We start from the raw sequence: 19,890 nt of genomic DNA on the forward strand, positions 1-19,890 counted from the left end.
TAATTGTTGCTCTTTGAATCTCTCACAGCTACATCATCATTTGGATGACGGCAGAATTTTTCTCATGCTTATTTGACTGACTTATTGCCTTCAGTACATTGTGTTCCTTACTGGGCTGATAATATACCTTGAAGGAAATGAGAGAGAAAAATGTTACTACATTAAACCACAAGTCTGTTTCTGATTACTTAGGAAATCCACGTATATTAATTTTAGGGTTTTGATACCCTCCCTGCAATTTCTGTTTTTGGTGACCAACATCACAGGAAGTGCAGTTTTCTAACAGAATGGATTAAGATGGGTGGGAGAGAACTCAGACTACATAGGTTTGCTTGTAGTTATATCAGTGTCTCACAGACTTTGATACCCCTCATCCCCCCTCCCCCACACCATCTGTTCAAAATGACTTGAGGAGAGAGCTCATTATAGAGTCTTTTAATATGATGCTGAAACAGAGTGATCAATAATGTAGCAAAAAAGCAGTAATAACAGATTTTTCCACCATCTTACATAGTTTTTCTTGGGCTATGTTTTAATGTATATTGTAATTTTTTTTTTTTTTTTAGTAAAGTCATTTATTTGGGTAAAGAGAGATGTACGTAATTTAGCTGCTTGAAAATTAGCCTCTCTGAATATAGGTAAAGTATATGCATCATGGGAAAACTTGTGTGTTTCTAGTTATCTATAGAGGAGGCATTCTTGGAAGTGTGTTTAGCTCAGACATGGATAATAGCATTTTCAGTAGAGGTGGGTTTCAATTTAAACATTTTGATTAAAATTGCTGGTGTGATTAAAAATTTTAATTACATGATTAATTACAGTTGATTGGTATTTCTCAAGTCACTGAGAAAATGAGTTCTTTATGTTTCAACGTTTTTTTTTATTAATGACAGTCCCAGACAAAATTTCTCATCCACATTTTGGATATACAATATCACAAACATGTGTAGGCAAACAATCAAAGCAAATTATTTCATACATTAACATTGTAACAACGAACTTTCCCACTTAGGGTCACATAAGTTGTCTATCACCTGATTTTCTCTATGGGTATACTTCAACCTGTCATCAGTTTTTATATATAAACCATTTCCCCCCCTCCCTCCCCTTGCCCCTCCCTCCCCTCCCTACTGGTGTGAGAGTGGTCCTTAAACCCCTCCCCCTCCTTACCCTATCCTACCCATCCCTCCCCCCTCCCTCCTATCTATTGCATATTTCATATTTTAGATTATCCGATCTCTTCCAATCTCCCAGGGTAATTTATTAAGCACATGACTGCGTGCTCGGGGTGATATCATGTTTAGATATTTCCCCCAGATACTCAAGAAACGCATTTGTCTTTTAGGGGTTTACCTCGCTCCTCTTGCTTCCCATAACATTAACTGGTGGAGCTTATTCCTCCAATACCAGTATGAGGGAGGTATGTCCATTATCCAGTGATTAAGGACACACTTTTTCCCCACCATGCATGTCTTCCTCAAAAATATTCTTTCTCCCTGTGTGCCTTTATTCCAATGTCCAGGTATACTCAACAACATTTTCTCAAAAGTTAAGACAACCTGAAAACCCAGTGTCTCTCCCATAAATTTGCCTAGTTTCCTCCCCCCCCCCCCCCCCCCCCCCCCCTCCAAAATTTTTATAAATCTACATTGCCAAATGCAGTGAGCTATAGTGGCCTTTCCCTGCTTACATTTTAAACAGTTATCAGATTGTTTAACTTTTGCATGGAACGCCCTTCCCAGAGAGAAATAGGCCCTATGCAATATTCTAAAATGACATTCCTGTAACTCCGCGTTATGAACAATTCTCGGTGTTCCTACCACTGATTATTGTATGTGACGCTCGGAGATCTGGTGCCGTGCTTCCGCACTCCATCTTTCTGCTACCTCTGTTACTTGCCTCTCCCGCTGACCTTTCTCTAACTCCCTACAGAACCAAGACACTGAGACTTGGCCCAGTGCATCCCCTTCTAAAAAGGCTCTAAGCTTCCTTCCAAACCCAGGGGCCAAGCTCTCTTTTGGATGGCTATGCACATAATGATTTAATTGATGGTAAGCCAGTATCTCAGCTGGCCCCCCTGAACATCGTTGCTGGAATTCAGCGATGGGGAGCAGCGTACTATCTTCTTGAATAAAACTTTCTAGCAGTTCTACTCCTTGCTCTCGTAATTTATGGAATATTGCATTATCTGTACCCGGCGTGAAATCCCCATTACCATATAAAGGCAATAATATGCTGCAGGTCGGGTCCTGATCCCATTTAGCTAATAATTCCCTCCACATGTACCACAGCGGCTCCAACAATATGCAGCCTTTAATTCTATCCGGTATTTGTCTTTTTCTCAAGATCATCAAGTTTTGTCTCTACCTCTGCTAGGCGTTTCTGCAGTCTAGGTTGTTCTTCTGAAACCGTTTTGATATCCTCCTCTGCCTTCCCGATTCTCTGCTGCACCACTTGGAGTTCGTTAAAGAGCTGTGTATGTTTCTCTGTCAGCCCTTCTAGTTTATCCAATATGAGCTGTAGTTTTGCTCCCACCGTTTGTTCCACCGCCACCTTCACTTCGGTGATCTCTGCGGCCCACATTGAGCTAGGGGACGGTTGTGCCGGCGATGCCCTGTCTGCCATTTTGTTTTCTATGGCGCAGTTCTTATCTCTAGGGTCTTTACGGCTCGATTTCACTGCCATCCGCTTCTTCACAATCGCCGCGAGTCACCAGTTGTACTCTCCTGTCCTCCTTTTGATTTTATTTCGGATGTGAGCGGGTAATTCCTTCTACTAGCACTGATTTATAAGGGCGCCTCGGAGCAGTGTCGTCTTGCGTCTTCACCGCTCCATGCCTTCACCGGAAGTCCAGAAAATGAGTTCTTTAAAAAATGCTTAGCCTGTTATATAAGCAAGATGATTAGGAAATTACAATTATTAAATGCCATATATAGGCAATTTATAAATAGAAATTGCAATTTTATACACTCCCTCTGATCCTGGCGGTAAACCTCTGCTCTCTCTCCGGAGCAGCGTTGACTTCTACTCCTGCAGCTGGTGTCAGCGTCTCGGCGCTGACCGACAGTGGCGACGGGGCTTCTCTTAGCCCTGTTTTTCGTGCAGCTTCCCCTCAACCAGGAAGAGAGAGCCTCCAGGCGAGTCCTGCAGCTTCAACCCAAGGTGGTGAGGGGAGCGTGCAGGGAGGGAACTTGCTGGCAGTAGCAGGAACAACCGCTGAACGAAAGATTGTCCCAGAGAAGAAAACAGCTCCTGTTGTGGATCCTACAATCGTGAGTACCCTGGAACAAGTAGTTCAAGCGTCTCCCCTGGTTTTTGATGAAGGGAAGTTTAAAAAACCTGCTGTAGTGACTTTAGAGTCACTTTGGGACCTGAATTCCACAACTCTCTTGACCTTGCAATCTGCTATTTCAAAGAATACTGAAACTATCAAAGTTTTGGCTGAGTCTGCACTTAAACAATTGCAAATTAATGAGGTTCATGCGGAGGAAGTAAAAAACCTCTCTGAAAAAGTTGAAAAAATGAATCTTTTGGAACAATCATTGGTTAAAGAAAGGAACTTTGCTTCTAGACGCATGGAATATCTGGAAAATCAATCTAAGAGACTTAACCTGCTTATTATAAACTTTCCAAAATCACCAATTCTTTCCCCTGTGCAAATGGTTAAGAAATATCTAGTTGATATCTTGGGAATGCCCGAGAATTCATTGCCACCAATTACGAGGGCATATTATATTCAGATAGATGGGCAAGTTCCAGAAAAATTAAATTCTCAGAGTGCAATGAATCTGACAGCTTTCCTGGAATCTTCTTTGGAGGTGGTCACACAAAGGACTACTTTGCTGGTGACTTTCGCTTTAGAACTAGATAGAGATGCAGTACTCAGACTTTCCTTAAGACAATTAAATTCTTTATTTTTGGGTTCAAAAGTAAGGGTTTTCCCAGACTTGTCTAGGGAAACCCAAAAGCGACGTAAGTCATTTCTTGTTATGCGGCCTAGGGTAATTGCCCTGGGAGCAAACTTTCTTTTGAAGTTTCCTTGTGTATGTAGGATTTTATTCCACACTAAGCAATATCAATTTTTTGAACCCAATCAGCTGTATAGCAGCTTGGAATAAGTCAACAAGGCACAGCGCGGTCTTTGATTTGATTTAATAGAGTGTCTATAAGCTTGATATTTATAGCTTGATTTATTTTTCCTAATTCTTGGATCATTTTCCTTTAATTTGTGGACGATAGAAGTTTTCTTTGTTATTTCTTTACTTTTTTACTTAATTATGCTATTTCACGTATTGTGTATTATTATTCTTGATTGAATATTATGTATATTAAAATGTCTATAAATTAAAAAAAAAAGAAATTGCAATTTTATTGGTATGTTTTTAAGTTTTAAAACCTTTTTCCCTGAAATGTGTCAATGTTCAAAATTTCTTTTTCAGTGTATTCTTAGTTCAACCAATTGTGCAAACATAATATAGTGGATTCCGGTTAATTGGGACACATAGAGACTATAGTACATTGCCCCAATTAAGCGTATGCCCAGAAAAAACGAAGTTGTCATGTTACTGTTAAAAAAAAGAGTCAGTACAAGTGACAGATAAGTCAAAACAGTTATTTATTCTCCAAACAAAAAAGTGGAAGAAAAAAAACAGTACAGTACAGTTTAATTTCAAATTTTACATTTGTTTGGTAACACAAAAGTTGAAATAAAGGAAAAAAAAGTTTCTCATGCAAAACAGCATTAACATTGGCAGTATCGATCAAGCGTACCTTGACGAGCTCTCTTCATTGACTGCAGCTGGTCAGAATTGGCACAGGTCTCTAGAATAGTAACTGGACTGCTTTCATTGCCTTCCTGCATGAAAAATAGTTTTAATCCAGAAATAAACCTGGCATCTTTTTTGTCACTTTTTCATGCTCAGTTGTGTCATCCTCTTCAGTTTCCTGATTTTTCTGAAGTCTTTGTATGTTTGGCTGAAATTTGCTCGATGTTTTCATCCTTGCACCCCTCGTTTTCATTGTTGCATTGAAGATTGTTGTCTATGGATGAAAACTCTTCATAGGTTTCCACCCAGTGTGCTTCCATAACTTAATTTTCATTATCCATAACATTTTCATTTTCAGCCTTATCTTGTGTGTCCATTCCAAGGTGTTTAAACCCACAGTGAGCAAATCAATGCTGAATGGTTGTGCTGCTAACGTTTTGCCAGCTGTCAGCAATAAACTGCACTGCTTATAAAAGATCAGTCTTTGCACTGACTTCTTTTGCTGTTGATGTGAGAAAATTTTGTTCTGTAGCTTCAAGGATGTAAGTTACCAGTTTGACATGCTATAGGGTCTTCACATTTTTTTTATGATTCCAGTGTCCAGTGGTTGCACCAGAGATGTGGTGTTGGGACAGAGAAATTCCACCTGGATGTTTTTCAATCAGTCAGTGTTTGGGTGTGCTGCACAATTGTCAAGGACATGCACAATCCTCCTAGACATACTCTATAATTCGATGTCCCAGCTCATTAACCAGTTCTTAAATATTTCCGATATCATTTTTGTTGGTATGATACAGAATAGGTAAACTTTCCATACTGATCCCTTTAAAACACCGCAGCTTTACACTTTTTCCTATAACCAGCAGCTTACTTTATCGGTTCCCAACATGTTGGAACAGCATAACACTGTTACATGATCCATAGCCTGACAGCATTGTGTATTTATAGGTCAGGGATCCATCAGGTGTGGCACTGTAGAATAGCCCTGATTCATTGGCATTGTAGATGTCATCTCCACAAAATTTACAAAGCAATCATGGAAGTTTTGTGGCTTTCCTTTGTTCATTGCTTATAGCGTCAGCACTGTCCTCCTCACCATGTGCCCTCTTAAACATTATCCCAAACCTGCATTTCCATCGTGACAACCAGCCATCTGTTGCTTTAAAATCATTGTGACCAAGTTTTCTAGCTAACTCCTCTGACTTTCTTTTTAACATTGGTCCACTCACACAAACACCTCTTCCTGTTACAACTGTTATTTTTAGTCTTTTTACCACCACCCCAAATTATTATGTACAAGCCACCCACAATTTGGAGTGATAAAAGACCAAGGCCACGTATGAGAAAAGCAATTTTGATTACTTACCAAATACAGATACAATTAATAGTTTCTCATGGGAGAGCAGCTCTGCTATACATAAGTACTATCTGAAACTGTCTCTCTGAAATAATGCTCTGATATAGCTACTTATATATCTTTTTTTCAAACAATGCTTAAAATGCCTTTAACAAGTTATCTTCCTTAGAGATCATCCTGTTCTCTTTTCTCACCACCTGTTTCCCCTATGTTGCTAAACCACATTTTCCTTTTTCTTTTCATACTTCCTCCTTTCTCATGCCTTCTTGCACGCAAGAATGTCTTATCAGATCATGAGTTTCTGAGTCACACAGACTAGTTAGCCTTTGCCCTTTAGGCCTTGACCCAAGGCTCATGGCCATGCCCATATTCTACACAACCAATTCAGGGCCTGTTCTACATCAGGATATTTACCATCATGCTTCCGTTTTTGGGAAACACCCTGTTGCCTCTCAGTTAAAGTCCACTCATTTATCAATTTCTCTTGTTGTTGTATAATGCATGCTATTGTGGATTTTGACACTCCTGTAATCTCTGTGATTTTGTGAGTGTTAAATCTTTCCTTGGTATTTTTTCAGTGCATGCCATAGATGGAATACGATACGTGTAGACAAATGTGGCAGCAGCATGTGTAGTCAAATGCGGCAGCCCATTTAAACGTCAGGGGTTGGTGACATATCGATGATGTTTTATGTATGTTACTGCCCCAAATAAATGGTGAGTTGTCCAAAATAAAACGAAACCGTTGCACCTTTACGTCTGTGCTTTGCTTCCGTTCTCCAGGTTTTGAGCCAAATGTGCAGCCACTCTGATTAAGCTGTATCCCAATTAACCGGAATCCACTGTAGTTTATTCCTTGTTGTCACCACATATGGCCCCACCCCTATGATAGCCACACCCACATTAGCCACACCCCTTATACCAGCCATGGCGCATATAAACATACATCATTGAAAATATACTAGTATAGGAGAAAAACAATAACTTGTGATTTTTTTTTTCATTATAAATCATTTCTGTAAGATGTTACAGCTCCAGTATACCCAGTGCAAAATAAGACACTAAAATGAAAATAAAATGATTTTTTTCTACCTTTGTTGTCTGGTGACTGTTTTCTATCCATACTGGTCCAAGTGTCTGATTCTGCTGCTCTCTATCTGTTCTCTTAACTCCGTTTACAGGGCTTCCTTTCCATTTATTTCTTTACTTTCCTCCTTTCTTCTTCCATGTCCAGCATTTCTCCTCTCTCCCCGCCAACCCCTCCATCCATCCATGTCCAGCAATTCTCCTCTATCTCCTGCTCTGCTCTCCTCTCCATCCATTTCCAGCATTTCTCCTTCCTCCCCTGCCATCCCATCCATGTGCCTCTCCTTCCTATCTTCCCTCCCCTCCATCCATGTCTAGTGATTCTCCTCTCTCCCCTGCCCTCCCCTCCTCTCCTATCCAAGTCCAGCAATTCTCTCTTTCCTGCCTTCTCCTTCCATCCATGTCCAGCAATTCTCCATTCTCCTCTCTCCCCTGCCCAGCAATTCTTTATTCTCCTCTCTCCCCTGCCCTGCCATCCCATCCAATCCATGTCCAGAATGATTCTCCTCCCTCCCCTCCATGTCCAACGATTCTCTTTTGCCCCCTATCCTCCCCCTCCCTTCCATGTCCAGTGACTCGCCCCAGCCCCACTTGCCCGCTCCCTTCCGTTTGCTCCTGGCTGTGTTCCCTGCCTTACAAAACTTTTCTTTTTTACCGAAGTCGTGAACTGGCAGCCTGAAGACTGAAGAAAGCAAACAGCAGGCAGGCAGGCTCGTTTCGTTTCCCTGCATTCTCAGCGCATCCCGCCCTCGAGGAAAGGAAATGACATCAGAGGAGGGCAGGATGTGCTGAGAATGCAGGGAAACGAAGCGAGCCTGCCTGCTGTTTGCTTTCTTCAGTCTTCAGGCTGCCGGTTCGCGACTTCGGTAAAAAAGAAAAGTTTTACAAGGCAGGGATCATGGCCGGGTGCAAACAGCAGGGAGCAGGCATGTGAGCCCCCGGACCCAGAAAAAAGGTGCCGGTAGACAGTGGCGTACCAAGGTGGGGGCGGTCCGCCCCGGGGGGACGCTGCTGGGGGGTGCCGTGGCACGCGCCTGCTTTTCCCGAGTTCACTAAACTTCGTTCGTTCGCTGCAGCTCCCTCTGCCCCGGAACAGGTTACTTCCTGTTCCGGGGCAGAGGGAGCTGCAGAGAACGAACGAAGTTTAGCGAACTCGGAGGAGCAGGCGTGCGCCGCGGCACCCCCCCAGCGGCGTGCACCCGGGAGGGGGGGTGTCATTTCGCCGAAGGGGGAAGGGAAGTGTCATCTAGCGGGGGGGGGGAGGGGGGCGCATCGGCGCTCCGCCCCGGGTGCCATCCAGGCCAGGAACGCTACTGCCGGTATACCGTACTGGCGCGTACTGGCACAAAAAAAGCACTGCATTCTCACACACACACACACTGTCTCACAGACACATTCGCACCCAGACTCACTCTCTCACACACAGTCACTCTCACATACACTCTCTCAAACATACATACTCCAAGGAAAACCTTGCTAGCGCCAGTTTCATTTGTGTCAGAAACGGGCCTTTTTTACTAGTGTGAGATAATTTTATGAAGTTTTTCTGCATATACAATTAGTTTATTAAATTTGATATACTGCCTTACCAATCAAGATCCAGGTGGTTTACAATACTAAAATTGAAGGCAGAAAGAACTCCCGTTACAAATAAGAATGCAGTTCAATCAAGAACACAAACTTACAAAGGCTATACAGGAGTCACATAGCCAGGCTAAGACCCAAACGTTAACGTGAAAAAATAAATGTTTTACATGAAGAAAATGTCTCTAATAAAATTATAGGACCAAATATGCTTGATAAGTATGTGCACTAACAAGTTGGTACCAGGGGCATAAGTAGAAGTCCATTTTGGGGGGGGGGGGGGCCCAAGGGTGGACTGGGGTGTCCATGCATTTCTTCTCAACTCTTCCACCCTCCCTCCCCCCCCCCCCCCCCCGCAGCATTGTTGTCTACCTTTGCTGTTGGGGATGCCCTAGCCCCACCAGCTAAAGAGGTTCACTGCCTGAGCCCCTCCTATGCCTGTGCTGCCCATGCAATGAGGAAGTCGGAGGTGTGCTTCAGCTGCCAATGCCAGCACTCCTGCGCATGCTCAGTTCATGCATGGCAGAGCTGGTGTCAGCACGGGAGTGGGCTTGGGCAGCAGATCTCTTTGACTGACGGGACTTGGGCATTCCCGCCAGCCATTCTACTGGTGTCACAATTTTGGAGGGGACTTGAGCCCAAAGTGAGGGGTTTCAGGTCCCCTTGTGACAGTGCCACAAGATGGTGCCTACCTATATGTGTTCTGTATATAAACATTCCATGGAGTGTAGTTTAGGATGTGCCGAGGTACAGCTGTGATGTACAAGCATATTTTATAAAATACCCTGTGTTTTAAATGTGGATAAAGTATTGTATAAAATTGTGCAGTGGTAGTGTATGCAGTACAGTAGGTGCATTGCACGTAGGCATTCTTGGGAGCATAGTATGGGTGGAGCAGGTGTAAATGTGTGCATTGGCATTGCTCAGTATTTGGGCTGGTTCTGGAAACCTATTTTATAAAGGCATATAGACACCTATTTTACTGTTAAAATAGGTGCCTTTTGGATTTCTTACATAGGCAACTTGATATTAATCAGGCCCATAGAGTGCTGATTTTTAATCTGCTCTAGCATGCACACCTAGCCAGTCAGGTTTTCTGAATTCTCTGAAGACAAGCAGGACAGCATATACTCGTATATGGGTGATGTCACCGACCCCACATTCTTTTATTTTCAGAAGCTTTTGTTAGTGTCCACCGCATATGCAGGTGTCTTCTCATCTACCTGCTCGTGCATGACCAATACAGTCTTGTTTCCTTGGAGCAGAGAGAAAGCAGTTTGTCTTTTCTCCCCTCAGCCCATGCCATATTGATTTTCCTTCACATTCAACGATTTCCCTGTAATACCTTTTCTCAGGCTATATTTTTCTCAATGGGATCAAGTAACAAAACACCTCCCATTTTATTTTTTCAGCTTTTAATAAGTTTTCTTTTATTTTCCACAGCTCATCAGGTCCCTTAGGCTTTGAGCACTCTGGCCGGGGAAAACATTCGCATTTTTCTTCATCATAGCTTCATTTAATTTCACTATAGCTATTTTTTCCATCATGTCCCAAAAAACTTCCAGTGTTTTAAAAATGTTTTCCAAATGTAGCAAAACCTAGGAAACAACCAGAAGAAGTGGCCTACTGGTTAGAACACTGGTCTTGACATCCAGAGGTGGCCGGTTCAAATCCCAGTGCTACTCCTTGTGAGCTTGGGCAAGTCATTTAATCCTCCATTGCCTCAGGTACAAACTTGTGAGCCTTCCTGGGACAGGGAAACACCTAGTGTACCTGAATGTAACTCACCTTGAGCTACTATTGAAAAAGGTGTGAGCAAAATCCAAATAAATAAAATAAATATATTTTTGTAAACTGTGTTCACAGCTTTCATCAAAAGGCATTAAGAGTTGAGAGTGGCAGCACAGAAATATTTTTGGCACATGTCCAGTCCATCAATGTTGCCATCGGTTGCTTTGGCTCCCAGAAGTACATCAGACAATGGAGATGCATCTGCATCGAGGAGGTCTTCCCCTGCCTTGACATTGAGCATTGGTAATGCCCATCAGCATCTGGCATCTTCTGATCCCAGCATGAGGATATGTAGGGATTCAGTTTTGTCCTCAACAGTGCTAAGGGATTCCAATGCCCTGCACCAGAGGCTAAGAAGAATTAGCACTGGTCCTCTTCGAAGTATTCCAGGAGCACCGGAGCATCAACATCATCAGTGTTCAAGAAGCATCCACACTGAGAGGATAGCTCACCCTCCAGGATCCTGGAACGGATGCATCTCTACCAATTTGGCCCTGATTCCTGCGAAAGATGTAACTATACCATTGCAGCCCAGCCTTTACTGATGGCCAACTTCAATGGATGAATCCAAGCCATTCTCCAAGAAGTGATGAAACGCCATCTTGCCTGACGTGATGCTGAGGCATTGAGGCTATCAGCATCAGACTTGATGGATCTTCAGCCCATCATGGAGGCCCATGCCCTGCCTGTTTGACAGGCACCAATGCTGATACATTAAAGGGTGTTGGAGTTGGCACTGGTTGAGACAGTGTCATTGTGTAGTCCTTTAGGGAGGAAGATTCCTTAGAGCACAGGAAGACGCTCATTCCTTGGTGCTCCCACCCAGAACAGGCACAGACTCAGGAATCCTCACAGGAGTTACTTCTGTGAGTCTTTTTCAGACCATTTCTGGGCATCTGAATGGAATCCAGAGGTTCTTTTGGAGGAAGGATCCATTTGTATCCTGTCATTCCCCTCCCTCCCCATGAAAGGAGAAAGTATCTCTCTCTCCCTAAGGAACTCTCTTTCGCTGAACTTGTTCTGGAAATGGAAGTTGAAGATGAGCCCAGGACTGAGATGCTGGACATCTTTGATTTTTTATTTTATTTTTTTGCCTTAAAAGGGTTGTGACAGTGCCCGTGCACAGAATCCTAGTGAGAGACCTCCCTCTCTGTGCAGCCCATTCATAAGAAGGCTGATTCTATGTACAGAATCCAGAAGGCTCCCAGATTTGAGAAGCTTCAGCTTTGCACTGCTCAGTGGTTGTTGAAGCCACTCTCACAAGAGCCAAGAGCTCCAAGATTCACTCTTTGGTGTCCACAGGGAGCTAGACGGACCTTGGAGTCTTTTGGGAGGAAGATGTTTCAGAATGCTGTGCTGCTTTCCCACATACATTTTTACCAGCTCTTTATAAGTATGCAGTGGATCCTCAAAATAGTACCCTTCCAAATTGCCCATCGAGAGCATCAAAGTTAAACTTTCAGCACCAGGAATCAAGAGCTCTTCTCCCTTTTACAGGCCAATTTGGTCAAGCCCATTTCACCAGGAAGTACATGGAGTAAAAGTTTACTGCACTTACTTCCTGCTCTGCAAAAAGACAAAGGGGGGGGGGGGGGTTCATCCCATCCTGGGCCTCGATCAAATGTGTGGCAAAACACCTGGACTTAAAGGATGCCTACACCCACATTCAGATATATCCCAGTCACAGGAAGTATCTGAGATTTTGAGTAGGGAAACACCATTGCAGCCATCACTATGCAGACTGGGAATACAAGTATTTCCCTACCTAGATGATTGGCTGGTAAAGAGCACTCAAAGGAAGGAGCACAAGAATAAGTTCAAATAACTATTCAGATGCTGGGGCTACTACAGTTCATCATAAATTACCCCAAGTCCCATCTCCTTTCTGTAAAATAATTGTAATTCATCAGAGCCCTGCTAGACATGGTTCAGGCCTGAGCTTATCTTCCAGAGCAGCAAATGAAAGCATTTGTCTCTATAGTGTAGCAAGTTCATCACACCCAGGAAGTTTCAGTTCGACAGTCGCTGAGATTGTTAGGCCACATTTTATTTAAGTTAATTTAATATAGACATTTATAGGCCACTTAACCATCCAAGCTGAAGGCAGCTTTCAATAAAAAGGGCATCAGTTAAAAATTACAAACTAAGACAAAAAGAAATAAAATCTCATTTCAATACAGTAAATAGAAGTATTAAAGCAGGTGTTTATGAAACAGCCAAATTTTCACTGCACGTGTAAAAAGAATACTTTCTCAAAGTTCTTATATCCACAGGTAAAGAATTCCATAAAATAGGACCTTTTCCTATAATTGTCTAGTTTTCTGTTTGTTAGACAGCAATATTTTATACTTGGTACTAAAAAAAAACCCCAAATGTGAACATGGAAACCAGAATGTGGAGTACCCCAAGGCTCACCACTATCACCGACCCTCTTTAACCTAATGATGACCCCACTTGCCAAATCCCTATCCAACCAAGGCCTCAATCCCTACATCTACGCAGATGATGTCACGATATACATCCAGTTTAAACACGGTCTAACAGAAATCACAAACAAAATCGAACTCAGCCTGCAAATCATGAACTCATGGGCAGATGCATTTCAATTAAAACTCAACGCGGAAAAAAACACATTGTCTCATCATATCATCACAATACAATACGTACAAACCCACCAGTCCCCCAACGCGATGCAGTTTCTGTACCGTTTCTTAATTCAGGACGAATTGGTCCGCTAGAATTGAAGGGGGAGCGTACTGCAGATTTAGAATTGTTGGGAAAGATTGCTGCTGTCGATTCAACTCCATAGTCTTATGCAGAGGGGACCCAGCATCTCTTGGATATGGCGACAGTGGAAACTACTGAGGAAGGTATTTCTACAGCTTATTCTTCAGATGAAATTGCCCTTTGTGCTTCTACACTACAGCCATTGGTAAGACCACATGAGATATCGCTGGAATCAATATGGACAGCCCTAGAAACCTTGTATAAGGTCTGTACTTCTTTTATTTCTGTTTCTTTAAACAATGCTGTGCAAATCAGAGAAGTTAAAAATTGTGTTGAAACTATTGCTGTTAAGCAGACTAGCTTGGAAGCTGAGGTGACTAAATTACAGGAGAATCAAGCTTAGTTTGCAGGTGATAGACTTTTACTTCATTGAAAGGTGGGAAACTTGGAAAACTCAATGAGAAACTTAAATCTAAGAATACTTAATTTTCCATATTCAAGGTTTATGTCACCTAGAGACATGTTTCATAGATTTCTAAAGGAAAATTTTAAGTACTCGGAAAATTCTTTTCCACCAGTTCAAAAACTGTACTATATACTGACTACCCCATTAAAATTGGAGAAAGAACAGGAAGGAGGTGCAATCATTACAAGAAGTATCATCGGACAGCTTGGATGTCTCTACATTGATTAAACAGGAGGTGGAGGAAGTTAAAACTAGAGCTACACTCCTAGTTTCTTTTGTATTCTTGCAAGATAAAGAAGCTTTATTGAGGTTATACTTTCAAAAAAACTCAACCTACCTTTCTAGGAGGAAAAGTTCAGATCTTCCCTGATGTTTCTAAGTGGACTGAAGAAAGGAGGAAGAAGTTTATAGGAATGAGACAAGAACTATCATCTTGCTTTCAGCTTCGTTTTCCATGTAAATGTATTCTTTTTAAAGATAAAAAATGGGTTTTTTTTTAACCTCTCCAATTATGCAGCTTTTTGAACTTACACGGTAGCTCGGGACATACTCCAGTTGTTTAGCTAACCAAGATATAATTTTAGGGAAGAATACCTGTCCTTTCCTTAAAAGTTTTTTTTTCTTTAATTCAACTTCTCTTGGAATAACATCCTGGATCCTCCATATTTGTGGACTACTTAGCCAAGTGTTTCCTTTGTGCTTCAGTAAAATTAAACTTCTGATAAGTTTCTTTATATCTTGGTATTTTTCTTTCAAAGATGTATCTGTCTTGTAAAATTTAATTGTATAAATAAAGTAATAATAATAATAATAAAAAAAAGAACATCAGTGTCTTGATCCTGGCCTGAGGCAGTTTGTGATCTCAGTAGCTCCTTTTTTGCAGTAGGCAAATATATTTTTATTTGAGTAATTGGTGGCAGTGTTTCCTGCAGTATTGATAACGTTTCTTTAAGATATCATATAAACAATTATTTTGCAGAAGTTACTGGCAATTTAGGAAAGTTTATAATCTGCAAATTAGAAAACCTTTTAACATTTTCCAAATTTTCAAGCTTACGGCTTTAACTGGAGTTGAGAGTTCTTAATAAGGTCACCATGGCTATTCAGTTCTTGAGAAATATCAGAAATCTGTTTACGAAGATGTTCTATATTACTAGAATTAGTTTGTACGTTCTTGTTCATAACTGCGAACTATGATGGTAACACCTTATCATGGTCAGACACTGCAGTCCATATAGATTCCAGAGTGAATTCTGAAGGCCTCTGCTTCTGAATTGGTATTGCCATCATAGCAGAACTGCCGTCTGTAGCAACTGAATCCAAACCCTGCTCCCGGGTAGTCACACTTTCTCCAAACACAGCTTCCAGGGCATGTTGACCCAGTGATAAAGCTCTCACATTGTCGTTTGATCCTGTAGCTTTCCCCCAAATGACCAGAAAGTCCAACGAAACTTGATGGCTTTCTGTCGAATAGCTTCCAGGGTTCATCAGTCCTGGTTGCAGTGGAGGAGACTGCATGTCAGGTATAAGTGAGATGTCTGAGCCAAAGCATGACACCGATCTACCTGTCAATGGCATCCAAGCATCTGGCAACTCCCTGACCTCCGAAGACATCGGCCCCGTGCGAGAGACAAAAGTATCCATTGGGATATGCACAAGAGTTGAGGATAAAGTAGAGGGTTCTGAGGGAAAAATCTAACCTTTCCCTTCTCTTTCCCCATTGTAGAAAAGATTGGTCAGGACTGAACTATGCTGCAGCTGCCATCTTAGCTTCTCCTTCTAAATGTAAGTTTTTCTGAGCCTCTAGTTGTATGCTTAATGAGGGACTTGCTGTTGCTAAAGCCCCCACTCAAGCCCCCCACAGTGTCATGGGATCTCAATGTTGTACTCACCCAACTCATGAAAGCTCCTTTTGAGTACTTGACATGTGCCATCTGAAGTACCTGACCTGGAAGGTCTTAGTTTTAATGGCAGTTACTCCACAGGGTCAGTGAGCTCCAGGCCCTAGTAGCTTATCCACTTTACACAAGGTTTCACAATAACAAAGTAATTCTTCGCACACATCCAGTGTACTTCCTAAGGTGAGCCAATTGTTCTGCCAACATTTTTCCCAAGACCTCATGCACACTTTGGACTTTCAAAAGAGCCTTGGCCTTCTGTCTCAAGTGAACTAAAACTCAACCAGCTTTTTGTTTCTTTTGACCCCAACAGGGTTGGGGTGGCAACAGTAAACACACGTTATCCAGTTGGTTAGCAGATTGAATCTTTTTCACTTATACCCAGACTGGGCTGATCTTAGAGGGTCATGTTACAGCTCATAATGTCATAATGCATCCGTAGCCCATTGGTAGTCTCCATTGGGGAGATTTTCAAGGACAGCAAGAGATATATTCTCACATACCTGCCCTACTCCCCTAGGAGGTGTAGTCTATCAGCTATTACATTAGACTGCCTTGGTCCCATGCAAGCATGATGGGCGGGAAGGTATGCGCATTCACAGTGGACACTACCACAAGCTTCTGGAAGAATGCTGGTGAGCGTCTCGCCAGGCTCTATTCGTAACATCACCCGTATTTGAGAATGTGTCCTATCCTCTAAGAAAACCTGCTACAGGTGAATAACTAACTGCACTTATTCAGAGGTTTTGCATCACATAGGGTGTTTCTTACCTAGTGCACAATGATACTAAATGCAGACCTTTATTTTTGTTCACAGGTATAAGTGGTATTGCTAGCATGCCTCCAATTGCAGCTGTTGCTCCGGTGCCAATGCCTCCTATTCCAGTCGTAGGAATGTCCCCACCTTTAGTCACCTCTGTCCCTGCTGCAGTGCCACCGCTGGCTAATGGAGCTCCTGCTGTCATACAGCCCCTGCCTGCTTTTGCTCATACTGGTATTCTGCTTAATTGCAATACTTCTTATTTAACTCTGTTACACTAGTGATCTTGGTTTTCCAAGATCTGCTACTACTACTGCTACTAGATGTACACAGTGCTGTACAAGTTATATGCAGGTACTTTCCCATAGTTGGCTCACAATCTTAAGTTTTTGCGCCTGGCACACAAAGGGTTACGTGACTTGCTCAGGGTCACAAGGAGTTGCAGTGGGAATTGAACCCAGTTGCCCAGGATCTCAGTCCGCTGTACTAACCAACATGAACTGAGCATGCACAGGAGTGCCATCATCAACAGCTGAAGCATTCTGCCAACTTCCTTGCTGCTCAGGCAGTATGGAGCTTGAGCCTTGAATAGTGGACCTCTTTAGCTGGCAATGCTTGAGCATCCCTGCCAGCCAGACACAATTTTAGAGGAGGTTTATGTTGTGGCTCCTCTGTAAGTTTGTTGCGGCACACTGGGGCACCATTGTGCAGAGTTGGGGAACTGCTGGTTTAGGCACTTAACTTTCAGAGTTAGATACTTAATTTTGCCCTTTTGAAAACTGGCTCCTGTTTTTTTTATTAATCCCTTAAATTTAGGCATCTAGAAAGTGAGTGGTGCCATGGCAAATATGCAGCACTGAAGTACCTATCTTAATTGTATACATTTTTGTGAGTGAATAACAGGTCTAAACCTAGGTTCCTAAATTAATACAAACTTTTAACCTAATGCTACTTTAGGTGCCTAGAATGAGGTGCCTTGAGCAGATGCTTAGTATCGTTTGAATATTGGTCTGTAAGAAATCAATTAGCTAATGGATACATTTGGTCTGCCTCTACTGCGAATACTGCAAATTTCTGTTATTTCTTCAGGACAATATTTTAGAAATGGATGTAGCAACCATGAGATTATATAAACCAGCCCTAAAGCAGCTATAAACAAAAAAAAAACCCATGCCATCTCCATGGCTGCTTACCTGCACAATATCCGATTTATATGATAGAGGCACATGGCTCTCCCAGTTTGTTCTTCAAGTTGTTAGAGGCCTAGTTCCTCACCATAAATCAACTTCTGAGATTACTAATTTTTGTGTTAGTTTTACTGGTGGTGAATAATTTTGTATTTCGTTCATTGCAAAGATATTTTTTGTTTTTCAGCATATTTTGTATTATGCAGCTTTTTGCTTTTGTCATTTTAACATTGCAGCCACACTACCAAAGAGTTCTTCTTTTACTCGATCTGGTCCAGGTTCCCAGTTAAACCCTAAACTGCAAAAGGCCCAGTCATTTGATGTGCCGAGGTAAGTACAGATTTCTCAGTTCTTGTTCTGATTTTATTAGGCTCTCAATTAAAGCATGATTGAAGTTCAAACCCAGTACACTCAATGCAAAATTTTGTTTGGAATGGCACCAGGTTATATGGTGGATTTAATTTATCTATCTAGAAGGAATGTAGATCCAATAACAAGAGACGTATCTATTTCTCCACCTCCCCAGTTGCGAAAACATAACCTATAAGTCAGCTCACATAGCAATTCTAAGTTACTTGGGATCCTAATGGTGGAATCAAATTCCCAAGGAAATAAGAGGTATAAAAAATTACTATTTTGCAAAAACCTGAAAACTTATCTTTTAAAGAAATTCTTTAATTAAGATTGAATTGTAAAATGTGAGAATTGTATATTTATGACTGATTCTTGTTAATTGTAATTTTATTCAGTATATTGTTAATGTAAGTGAGTTGAGTTAAATGTAAGCCACATTGGACTGAAATTAATTTTTGGATAATGTGGGATATAAGGATAAATAAATAAAATAATATTACTGAAACTCCATAATGCAGAGATCAGAAGGATTGAGTAAATAGCATAGGACAGGCAACATATCCTATATATGTACAAACTATGCTTTTTAGCTCATTTTTTCACCCTCATAATGGTTTTCCACCAGTTCAGTTACCCAAGCTGTGGTCAGAGAGAGCCTTGACTGCTTAAACTTCTTCACATCCCCTTTTAAAAATGTGAATATTTCAATATTACACATAAAGCAGAGATATAATACAAATCAATTGTACAGGCAATACATAATGACATATTTAGGATTTCTGTGTACTCTAGTGCAAGCTATAATACTAGGGAGAGACCAGTTTAAACATAAGGACCTCACAAGCCCCTTTCTGTGTTAATAGATGTCTTCCCTCCACTAGAAGGTAGTGGATTTATTCCTTTATTTCAAGCAAAAAGCATAAGCATTTGCATTTATTTATTTACTAGTAAAAAAGGCCCGTTTCTGGAACGAATGAAACGGGCGCTAGCAAGGTTTTCCTGGGAGTGTGTATGTTTGAGAGAGAGAGAGCCAGAGTGAATGTGCAGGTGTGTGACAGAGTGAGACTGTCTGTGTGACAGCGTGTGTGTGAGAATGAGTGTGTGTGACAGGGCCCCCTCCCCTGTTCCTAATGCCCCTCACCCTGTTCCCTCCCCTCCTTTTCCTCCTCCTTCCCACACTTTGGGTTCCTTAAGACTTTCAAAAGTCTATGTACCCCGTGGCCCTAACGCCCAGTATCCAGGATACCCCACCGCTTTCCTCCTCACTCCTCCCCCAAGATATAATACTTTCACGTCCTTCATTTAAAAAAAAAAAAAAAAAGTGTCCTATCTACCCTGTGTACAAATGCCCGGCATTCAGATTGTGTTCCTCTCGTAAATTTTCATTTCTTTCATTCATTCAGAACTTGCCCCCCCCCCCCCCCCCCCCCCCCCGAACACTTTTGGTTCCTTCAGTCTTTTAAAACTCTCCTATGTACCCTGTGTGCTAATGGCCAGCATTGAGATTGTTTTCCTGTCCCAAATTTGCATGTCTTTCAGTCATTCACAACTCCCCCCCCCCCTCTTCTCCAGTTTAACACTTTCGTTTCCTTCAGTCTTTTAAAACTCTCCTATCTACCCTGTGTCCTAATGGCCAGCATTCAGATTGTTTTCCTTTCCCAAATGTTCATGTCTTTCAGAACTCCCCCCCCCCCCCATTTAACACTTTCGGTTCCTTCAGTCTTTTAAAACTCTCCTATCAACCCTGTGTCCTAATGGCCAGCACTCAAGATTGTTTTGCTTTGCCAAATTGTCTGTCACTGAGGTCAGTGCGTGCCTGCCTAGCAGACCACTTCCGGCAGGCACTGTCCCAAGCACATCCTGTTGGAGGTGAGAATTATTATATAGGATTAGGATTTATTTACCTCCTTTTTG

The 19,890-nt window shown here is 41.9% G+C and overlaps 1 protein-coding gene across 1 annotated transcript in view; it reads left to right on the plus strand.

The window, feature by feature from the left end:
- Positions 1-19,890, plus strand: part of ITSN1 (intersectin 1) — a 379,821-nt gene that overhangs the window by 79,348 nt on the left and 280,583 nt on the right. The window contains exons 7-8 of the mRNA XM_030202171.1: positions 16,493-16,669; positions 17,859-17,952. Of these exons, the coding sequence (XP_030058031.1) occupies positions 16,493-16,669; positions 17,859-17,952 (271 nt within the window). The remainder of the gene's footprint in view (positions 1-16,492; positions 16,670-17,858; positions 17,953-19,890) is intronic.

This window comes from Microcaecilia unicolor, chromosome 4, assembly GCF_901765095.1.
Source record: "Microcaecilia unicolor chromosome 4, aMicUni1.1, whole genome shotgun sequence".
NCBI classification, from domain to species: domain Eukaryota; kingdom Metazoa; phylum Chordata; class Amphibia; order Gymnophiona; family Siphonopidae; genus Microcaecilia; species Microcaecilia unicolor.